The 11,457-nt window shown below is 37.0% G+C and overlaps 1 protein-coding gene across 2 annotated transcripts; it reads left to right on the forward strand.

The window, feature by feature from the left end:
- The first annotated feature begins 698 nt into the window (after positions 1–698).
- LOC133803428 (uncharacterized) lies at positions 699–9,631 on the forward strand. Of its 2 annotated transcripts, none has more exons than XM_062241474.1 (7): positions 699–1,004; positions 1,106–1,348; positions 1,799–1,907; positions 8,233–8,278; positions 8,578–8,621; positions 9,090–9,148; positions 9,366–9,631. In XM_062241474.1, the coding sequence occupies exons 1-7, from the start codon at positions 922–924 to the stop codon at positions 9,466–9,468; spliced, it is 687 nt and encodes a 228-aa protein (XP_062097458.1). In that variant the 5' UTR covers positions 699–921; the 3' UTR covers positions 9,469–9,631. The 2 variants fall into 2 exon arrangements, with proteins under 2 accessions (XP_062097458.1, XP_062097457.1); XM_062241473.1 differs by having other exon boundaries at positions 703–1,004; positions 8,536–8,621.
- The last annotated feature ends 1,826 nt before the right edge of the window (positions 9,632–11,457 follow it).

The following is an 11,457-nucleotide window of genomic DNA, read 5'->3' on the forward strand; positions in this document are numbered from 1 at the left end:
AATTAACTTAAAAATAGTACAAATCTATTTTTTAATAAAAATTAATAAATTTAAAAAAAATCATAGTTTATATAAAAAAAAGTTAATTTTGTAAGATTTGATTTAATTTAATTTTTTAGTGTAATGATTTATTTTAAATTTATTAATTTTTAATAAATTTTTTTTTAATATTTTAAAATACACATATGGTGCTGATGTGACCAAAAATCCAAGATACATCAGCTAGCAAAGAGTAACGTCAGCATGCAATTAGCAACATTAAACAAAATTAGACAGAAATATCACTTTACAATAGTGTGAATAGTTCAAAAGAATTTTTAATAGTCCAAAAAATTCAGGTCACAAAAATATATATGTTATAGTTCGGGACAAAATTTATAAAAGAGTGCTAAGGAAACTCTATTCTATTTTGATTTGCACTCTCTATTTAATTTTATGACAGATGTCATTCTTGAAGTAATATTTATTTGTACTTAATAATTAATCATCATATTATAATTTTATTACATTTATGTCACTTCAACTAAATTATTCTACTAATTTGTTCACTTGCTCTTCTTCACCAAATGAAAGAAAAAAAAAATTCAATTCTTCTCCTTAGCACTCCTCAAATCCTAATAGTCTTGTTTTATACGGTCGGAGGTTGGGTAGTGGCATATCCGTAATATTAAACACAAAGTAGCAACACTATCTCACCAATCAATTATCATTCTCGTGAGTGATGAGTGACCAGTCCCTTCTTCTTCTTCTTCATCAGCAACCACTGTTCACTATTCTTCTCTTCCCATATTATTATTGTAATTCTTCCTTTTTTATTGCTATATTTCCATTTTCTATTTCTAGTCTTTGACCTATTTTAGTATTAACTAAATTTGCTTTCTTCCCTAAAATAAAACAATTGTTTTATGCAATAAACTAATAATGATTTTGACTACCAAGTGGCATGGACGAGGACATTGGTGTGCGTCGTTTTCCTCCACTGATATCCCAGTGATTAAACCCAGGTTTGTTTGGCTTTTGAATTTGATTTTTTTTTCCTTCTGAAAGGTGGTCTGTGCTTGATTAATCAGGGCGCAAGTAATATTGAAGCTTCGGTTTTTTTCAGGAAGAAAATTGGAGTAATAAAAGTAGCTAATGAGAGTTACACAGAGTCAGAGTTAAATACAAAGAAAGCAAATCTTTCAGCTTCAAGAAAGGAAAGGATTCAGCTCCCAAATTATGGGGGTGATAACTATGGGGGTAAGAAACTCCATATTGGTGAATTTTTAAGCCATCCATCTGCAATTGAGGCCCTGCTCAATACAAATGCCTTAAAAAGTTTCCAATGTCTTTGTCCCAACACTTACAGGTCCGTTCAACCCTCTATTTTGTTTGCTTGCTTGCTTTCTCAAGTGGTATTTTTATTCTAGCAAAAAAATAAAAATAAAAATAAAAAGAAGTTTGATCAATCGAAGTTCTTTAATGTAACACCTTTAGGGATCTTAGAAGAACACAATAATTATTATATTGTCTATAAGCAATTATTAACAGTTTCCTAGCAAGTAGTTTAAGCTAGTTTAATGGAACTATTTTCACCATCAGAAGTTTGGTAGTTCATAAGTTGGGGGTTGGAAGATTCAGTTCTAACAGTTTCATTTTGATGTATCTATTTGTGACATGGTTGAGTAGCACAAACTTTTGTCTTATTTCTGTTGAGAGTAGCATTTGTGATGTGTTAACACTCATAACCATTGTTGGAAGAAATTCCTGCCATTTCATTGTGGTAAGTGTCAAAAAAAAAATGCAATCATTTGTGCAGGTGCACTCTGCAAAGAGTTAAACTTTTGAACTTTGAAGCAGCCCCAGTGCTGGACTTGCGAGTAACCCCAACAAATGAAGACTGTACAGTTGAAATGCTTTCTTGTAAGGTGAATTTTCTTCCAGTTGGGATAGTTGAATAACTAGGACTTAGGACAAGTTTCAAGGCGAAACAAACTAAGATTATGCACGATATGGAGTTACTATTTCTTCTAAGTTACTTTTATAATTTTAGGAGAGAAAAAAAATTCTCCCATCAAACATTACCCAAGTTTTTATTTTCCTATGAGAATCAAGTATAAAACTACAAATTTGCATCGACATAAGCTGAATGGTAACATGTCAAAGTGAACAAATTGACACACCACAGTCAGGTACACAGAGAAAAACAAAGAGAAATAGATAGATTAGAGAGTGCTTTTATTAATATTCTAGGAAGTTTGAGAGTCCCGGTTTCTCTCCCAAGAGCCAAGGCTCAATACAAATCAGAATAAGCATGCCTCAACCCTACACACTCATGCTATTTAATCACTAAAACATTCCAAACAAATCAGATTCCCAAAGATATTTCTAATAATCACATTAATTTCCCACCCCATGAAAACTACTATATTTATCCCCCTGATTCTTGAGTGTGCCTAATTGGGGGTCTATCATCACCCCCGCCCAAAATTTCACCTTGTCCGCAAGGTGAAAAGAAGGAAACTGCTGCAGCATGTTGTTGTAGTTTTCCCAAGTTGCCTCAAATAGGGGTAAGTCCTTCCACTTGATGAGTACTTTCATTTCGCTAGCTTTAGCATTTTGAACGCCCACAACTTCATCAAGTTCAACCACCTACTCTAGGTCTAGACTCAACTGAGGTGGCAGCACGGGTGAAGAGTTAGTCATGCCATGGGCACATCAGAGCTGTGAGATGTGAAACACAGGATGCACGGAAGAGGTGGCTGGTAGGCCAACTTATAAGCGACTTCCCTGACACGTGAGAGGATTGTAAAAGGCCTATAGAAACAAGGAGAGAGTTTCTCATTCCGCCGGGCAGCAAGAGTTTTCTGGCGGTATGGTTTCAACTTGATGAATACTTTTTCACCGATTTCAAAATGATCACCGCGCCGCTTCTTATTAGCTGTCATCTTCATCTTCTGTTGGGCGCGTAGTAGATGTATTTTAAGATCATCAAGCTGCACATCCCGTTCTTCTATCATCTCCTCGACTTGTATCGAACAAGGGCAGGCGGTTCTCGGCCATACAGGATTTGAAACGGGGTATTCGATGATGCATGATTCGAAGTGTTATAACAATATTTTGCCCAAGCAAGCCAATTCAACCAAGATCGAGGCTTCTCTGAAGCAAAACAACGCAAGTAGGTCTCCAAACATCAACTAGCAACCTCAGATTGGCCGTCGGTCTGAGGGTCATATGCGGTGTTGTGGTGGAGTTCTGTCCCTTGTAACTTGAATAGCTCTTGCCAAAAATGACTCATAAAGACCTTGTCCCGGTCAGAGATGATGGAGCTTGGAATTCCATGCAAACGGACGACCTCGCACAAAAACACATCAGCGACCCCTTGAGCAATAAAGGGATGTTTCAAAGAATGAAGTGAGCATATTTGCTCAACCTATCCACCACAACCAAGATTGTATCCATGTCGTGGGACCGAGACAACCCTTCTATGAAGTCCACAGTCAAGTCTTCCCAAACCAAAGAAGGCAAAGCAATAGGCCGTAATAACCCAGCAGGAGAAATGGCTAAAGATTTGTGTTTCTAACATACCTCGCAATCGCGCACCCAATCTGTCACTGTCTTTCGCATACCTAGCCAATAAAAATATGATGCAATGCGTTTGAAAGTTTTATCCTCACAGGAATGTTGCCCAAAAGTAGAATTGTGGTACTCCCTCAGTATGATAGGAATAAAAGAGCATTTTTTGGATAACACCAATTGTCCTTTATACCACAACTGACCATTCTCCAAGGAAAACCTAGCAGCGCGTGTTCATCCTTGTTGTAAATAAAAAATGATTCGGCTCAAGAAAGCATCCTGTCTTAGTTCTTGATGTAACGCATCCTAATCAATTCCTTTTGACACGAGTAGATTGTGGCACTCCATGGAAGGAAGAACTCGGGACAAGGCATCGACCACCCTATTGCCAACCCTTGGTCTATTCTAGATTTCGAAACCATACCCATCAGCTTAGCCATCCACTTTTGATACTCGGGAGCCACAATATGTTATTCCAATAAAATCTTCAAACTCTGTTGATCTGTTCTAACCACAAAACGTTGTCCAAGCAGATATTGTCGCCATTTTTGGATAGCAAAGACAATAGCCATCAATTTCTTCTTATAACCCTGAACAAGCAGATATTGGTTTGGCACGGACATGTTGTCCCAACAATTGACTATAAAACGCCATAGGTCGCTGTTCTTGCATCAAAACAGCGCCAACCCCATAGCCAGATGCATTAGTCTCTACCACACAAGGCCAGTTAAAATCAGGGAGTGCCAAAATCGGAATAGTGGTCATAGCTCGCTTAAGGGCCTCAAAAGCAATAACTGTTTCATTCCATCCAAACTTATCATTTTTTAATAGTTCGGTGAGGGGCCATGCTATTTCGCCATAACCCTGAACAAACTTGCGGGAATAACCAGTAAGTCCCAAGAATCCCCGTAATTCTTTGATATTCTTCGGAACAGGCCGGTCTAGCATAACATGGACTTTCGTTTGGTCCACTGCCACCCCTTCTGCTGAGATGATTGGGCCCAACTACTTCAATTTTTCTTTTGCAAACAAACACTCTTTGAAATTCACATAAAGCTTACGTGTGGACAATAGTTGTAGTATCATAGTTAGGTGACCAACATGCTCACTAAGACTACGACTGTACACTAAAATATCATCAAAAAACACCAAAACAAAGCGTCGAAGGTAAGGGCGAAAAACCGCATTCATTAATGATTGGAACGATGCGGGAGCGTTGGTGAGGCCAAAAGGCATGACCAGAATTTCGTCTCACGATTAAGGGCACGATAATCGACACAGAAACACCAACTGCCATCTTTTTTTAGTACTAGCAAGACTGGGCTCGAGAAAGGGTTCACACTTGGTTGCACAATACTGGCCGCCACATCTCTCCAACCAACTTTTCAATAGCATCTTTTTGGGCTTGAGGATAATGATAAGGGTGCATGCTAATAGGTGACACACCTCGTAGAATAATGGCATGCTCCCGCTCCCGACCACATAATGGTGGAAGCTCCATCGACATATCAAACACATCCTTAGCCGCATCTAACACTTTGCTAATCTCCATCGGAACTTCAAAAGGGGCACTAGGTGGCACAACTACAACTCCAAGCTCATTAAGCAGAGCATGGCCTTAATGTTTGATAGAGTGCATCATGGACTTAAGGGACACGAAGGTCTTGTGGAGAGTTGGATCACCTTGCAATGTTACAGCTGTATTTCCCACCGAGAACTTCATTGACTGAGTTTTCCAATTGATATGCATTACTCTGAACGTCTCCAACCATTGAATGCCCAACATAATATCCGTGTTGCCCAAATCTAGAGGAAGAAAATCCTCAACAATCTCTATCCCTTGCAGAGTCACGCCCACGCCTCGACAAATCCCTTGGGTTTGCGTTGCTTTCCTAGTGCCCAACATCACTCCATAAGAGCCCGTTGCAGTAATGGGTAGCCCCAATGTGTTGGTCTTGTTGGCACTATTGTTGGAAGACAAATCTTGTAAAACAATGACTTGGAGTTCTTTACTTTTGCAGCGATGGCCAGGGGAGTACTTTTCATCGCATTTGAAACATAAACCTCTAGCTTTTTTTTGTTGGAGCTCAGATTCTGACAGTCGGCCTTCATCCTTAATTGTCGTCGTTCGTGGTGGAGAATAGAAAGAAGTCATGCCCACGTGAGTCCCACTAAAACGAGAGAAAGACCCATTTGTGGCTTGCTTGGCTCTTTGTTGGGCCAATAATTTAGTCTCAATATGTTGGACCAATCCATTGCCTCTTCAAGCCCACTAGGGACCAATATAGTTACTCCATGTCCAATATCAAATATAAGCCCATTGATGAAAGTTGATTCCAATACCTTTTCCGATATACCATCCAAGGAAGAAGTGAGCAATTCAAAGCGCTTCTTACATTCACGCACATAGTCGTCTTGCTTCAAAGCTAGAAATTCCCGATACATCAACCTTGTTGGACGGAGCCGGAACCTTCGAATCATTTGTTGTTTTAGATCACCCCAAGACACCAAGGGACAAAACCAAATCAGTGCCTCTCCTTCAAGGCTGGTGACCGCTGTCTCGAGACACTCCTTATTAGTCAGGCGATGAAGAGAGAAATACCGTTCAGCCATCAAGATCCATATGTCTAGATTGTCTTCGTCAAAACTAGACAATTTGATTCGCCAAGGTCGGATATCCCAACCTCCATGCTAACGCTGTCCCGAAAAGAATCACCAGTCAGACCATTGTTGCCTCCTGCATTGACAGGGATGCCCGACACCATCAGACGCGCTGTGTAACTTACTTCCCTCTTGAGGCATGTTGAGGGCACGACAGTGACATTTTTGTAAGTATCTTCAATATTGCCTGGAAATGAACGGGATTTGGTAGTTCCCATATTGAAGGGTCAATGAACGCAATGGTGTAATTGGATTTGGGAGATTTGGAGAATTGGCGAGCTGAGAGTCAAATATGTCTCCCAAGCAAAAATTATATATGTTCTTGGTAGATGGCTAAAAGCTTAGAAGACTCTTTCTAGGGAAGCACATGTTGTCAGCTCTCCACCACCCCCTGGTGTAGGTGCGCTTAGTGTGCTACTACAAGTTAGGAGGGCTAGTAGGACAGGCGTATGAGGACCACGAGGGGACTTATATGTCTCCATGAGTAGGAGTACTCGTGGACATTACCGGGCTGCCCCGGTAGTTCGTCAAATTGTGCTGCCAAAGATTTATGGGTACGGTTCCCTTGGCTTGCTGGTATGCCGCTTGCATGGAACGCGGCCCAAACCTTCGAGAGAGATCGTGGTGTGCCATGACCACGAGTTTGGACACGAATTGGCACAGGAAGTCATTCGTAGGACTTGTTAGCATACAGGTATCGGAGGGTGCACTATGCTTGAGAAGGACATGGGTCCAGTGTGTGCTACTAGTCTGGTAGCAATAGTCGAGGGCCTACCAACATGCGTGAAGGCATGGTGCCTCGAGGATTGAACCATGGACGTATGGGAGTCCTTGGACCGTGACGGGAGCTATTTGGACAGTATCGAATGGTGCATGACGAGAGTTGTTGGCACGTCAGCTTGGTGTTGGCTCTTGGCCACACATGCTACCTTGGCTTGCGAATGTCTGGGTGAGCATCAGTGTTGGGATTTGCCTTGCCATAGTGAGATCCTATGGACAGTGTGAGTATCTTGGCTAGAGAGCCTTGATGCACGGAGGCACTCATAGATGCCGGAGAGCGTGAATCGACAAGAGTTGTTCGAGAGATAGAAGTGTGCAGAGGCAGACGGTCGCGCGAAAAATGTGCCCATTGTTATACTAATGGTTGGAAGGTTGACCTTGGCTCAAAGGAGTTAAGGTGCCGTACTGGCATTTCCGCAGTCAAAATGTCAGCCCGTGACGCGGCATGACCCCCTTCAAGCGTTGGTCCAGACGACGACGACAGAGCCCGTTTGTCCACCATCGGTTGCACCTGACGCTCCTCTTGGATGGTCATGAACTGATCCAAGCGACTAACCAAGAGCCACACTCTGCTCCAGAACCGATAACTTCTGCAAATCATCTTTGATGGTAGCCAACTCAGATTGAACAGTAGTGATCAGACCTTCGACTGCTTCCATCCTAGTTTCCATCTTAGTCACCATGGAGATCGTTTGACAGACGACGCCAATTGATACACCACAGTCAGGTACACATAAAAGCAAAGAAATATAGATGAATTAGAGTGTTTTTATAAATATTCTAGGAAGTTCGAGAGTACCGTTTCTCTCCCAAGAGCCAAGGCTCAATACAAATTAGAATAAACATGCCTCAACCCTACACTGTCATGATATTTAATCACTAAAACATTCCAAACAAATCAGATACCCAAAGATATTTCTAATAATCACATTAATTTCCGACCCCATGAAAACTACCATATTTATCCCCCTGATTTGTACGCCTAATGTAAGTGTGCCTACTTGGGGGTCTATCACAAATTTCAGAAACCATGCATTTGAAGATTTTGTTTTGTTTTTTTGTTTGTTTGTTTTTTTTTTTTATCTTGTTTTGGCTTAGTTATAAGTACCCTTTTCCATTCTTTTATCATTTGTTTCAGCTGTTATCGTATTCTCCAATGGTTCAGGTGGTACACCCAACTGTGCCTGTGTGAGAACTTATATTTATTTCTTAAAATTTTGTTGATATTATTTGCAGTTTGAGGGTTCAAAAATCATGGAACACCAAAATAACCATTTTACAGGTACATAGTTTAATATTTCAGAAAACTTATGATTCTTAGAAATGGAAGTTACTTGGTTTTTCAAATAGGATTTAGTTTATGCTCCAAATACTGGGTTTAAACAAGTTTGTTAGATTCTCATAAATTGTTGAGAGCGTAGTATTCAAAAGTGCTTCCCACTATTTCCTTCTGATTCCCCGTGAAATATCATTGTTCTATGTAATATATATTAGCTATTAAGGTCCTACTTTCTGTCATATCATCAATCATACTTGCAGCATTCATGAGAAATCGCTTGTCATGGGACACAAATGATGCAGATTCATTTTTGGAGGTTGACGTCAAGTTGAATCTCATTCTTGAGGTTAGAATCTATCCCTTAATTCAGATATGACATGCAAACTGTATTGCCTCGTTTTTTTACTGGGAACATTTCTGAAGTCATTGGCATGTGTTTTGATTTTTTTTTTCTTCACACTTTAAATTATTGATCTCATTGAAATATTTTGGTGGCAACACCCATTGTTCTCAAAGTTTCCAGATTTGCATTATAGCCAATTCGATGAGTCTTTATTCTAGTAATTAACTGGCTTCTCCTTTTTTTGGGCATAATATCCAAGTTCTTTTTTTTTCTTCCATATTGTACATCAAGTTGTAGCCACTCAAAAACCACAAAACACTGCTTTCAACTCTCCCTTTATGTATTGCAATGGCACAAAATTATGACATTAGAGCAGTGGCTTTGTCATAATTTCTTAATTTTGTTTAAAAATATGCCCTAGCTGCGTGTTGATAGGAACATGGTGTCTCAAATAATTAGTTTTATTTGCAGATTTACACACGCCCTTTTACCATGATGCCAGTATCAGCCGTTGAGCGTCCTGGAAACTTGTAAGATATTTAATAACTAATCTGAGTATAGTAATTTACGTACCTATAAATAGAAGGAGAAACATCAACGTACTAGGGTGCACAATTTTGTTTTATCTTAGACTATATGCTTCTGATCAGCTATGTTTTGCATAGTATTATTATAACTTTTGTACTTAAATCAATAAATGCACTACCAATAACATTCTGAATGAGGTGAAATTATAATGATATACAGAATGCTACAAGCTTTATTGGATAGGCTGGTACCGTTGCTCTTGCAACAACTGCTACAAGATTATTGTAAATGGGTTCATCAACAGTTAGATCCTGTTCCATGAATTAAATGTGTCTTCCATTTTTCTGTGCATGAATGAATTTGAGCCTTTTGAGTCCGCTTAAAACTGCAAAAAAAAAGTATTGTATTATATTGTAATTTATTTTAATTCTAATCTTGCAATGTTGTATTGTGTTTCAATCTTATGTTTAATTGCGTTATGGTCATACACTGGTATTTGTTTTTTCTGAGTCAATTGCAACTTAAAATTGATGAGAGATCAAACCCCATTTAACAATAGATCATCCGTTTCTGAAGAATACTTTGAAAGCTCAACCTTAAGGAGAACATTAAAACACATCACAAAATGCAACGAACTGTATAATATTCCCACAACAGAACAAAATCTAATAAGCTTCAAAATTGATAAATCTTCTTAGTTCAGCAAATGATCTACCCTCTTTCATTTTTCCAAAAAATATCCCAGATAGTTCAGGTCAGTACGCTTAACAACTTCAAGATGACAACGGCTGAAACAACATATTGCATTTGAGAAAACTACTAATATAAATATATTTATATATATATATATTGTATAATATAGAATAAAGTATAAAAAATCCAAATCCAAGAACACACTGTACAAGTTAACATAACATAAATGAGAGTAAAAAATCATGGCAAAGAGCCTTAAACCAATGCTTTCATGATTTACAAATTAATTAATAGCAATTAATCATAAGTATGAAATAAATACCAACCAAGAGAGACCAGCTGAGGCACAACAGTAAAAACTTAAAACAGGTAAAATTACATTGGGAAATTTGAGAATGTATGCAATGCATCCATAATCACATAAATACTCCTTGGTACTTAATACACATAATTACCATTTATTTCAAAAAAATGAGATCTATACTCTTTTCTAATAATATTTGGCTAAAATAATCTTAACATATAAAAAATGTATTAAAAAAATATATTAATTTTTATTGAATTAAGATTTCAAATTTATATTTATTTTAAGGGAAAAAATACGCACAAAACAATGACAAACCATTTTTCTTACATTAAAAAAAAATGTAAACAAAAATCAAGAATAGTCATTTACCATTTCCTTAAAAACTCAAAAGTGTAAACAAATTGTTTACATTATATTTAAATTTGAAATAGTAAACAGTTAATTTGAAATTGTAAACAAGTAGTTTATGTTTATGCTTTTGTATATCATTTAAGTTTTTATTTTTTTATTAAAAATTAATCACATCCATTGGAATAGAAATTCAAAAATATAATTATGTTTAAATTTGAAATTACAAACAAGTATTTTCATTATCATAGATTCTATGATTGTGGAGAAAATAGTTTTTTATTTACTTACAACAAAATTGTAAATAAAGAGTTTATTCTTTATTATTTATTTTAACGAAATTACAAATAACGAGTTTACAATTTACTAAGTAAGAGTAAAATATCTATGAGCCCATATCCTATAGAGACAATACAAATTTTTATTTAATGAAAATGTAATTAATGAGTTTATTATTTAATTATTTAAATCAAATTGTAAGTAATGAGTTTATTTTGCAACAATTTATTTTAAAAAAATTATAAACTTTCTTAACATTCTATTTAAAACTATTACTATTAATTGATATAGCAAGTTTTTCATTATAATTTTTGGAAAAAAATTAAAGAACAGTAATAATTTATATTTAAAAGTATGAATAAATAAATTATATTTATTTAAGATATTAAGAGACTACGAGAGTATATGGAATTGAGAAATTTGAAAAAGAAAATATAAGTGTGAGAGTTTGAAACAATTAAAGCATCTATAAAAAATAAGTAATTGTAAGAAAAAATAAAAAAGTGGACAATTTTATAGAGTGATATCAAAAAGAGGCATTTGTGGTCATTTCTCCATCCTAATAGCCCTTAACCATAAAATATGCCAACTTTAATAAAAGTTGGGAATATATGCCTTTTTAAAATTTTAGACCGAAAAGCCCCCTTCATTCTAGTCTCTCTCTCTCAAACCGTTTTTCTCCTT

Source organism: Humulus lupulus, chromosome X, assembly GCF_963169125.1.
Source record: "Humulus lupulus chromosome X, drHumLupu1.1, whole genome shotgun sequence".
Classification (NCBI taxonomy): Eukaryota; Viridiplantae; Streptophyta; class Magnoliopsida; order Rosales; family Cannabaceae; genus Humulus; species Humulus lupulus.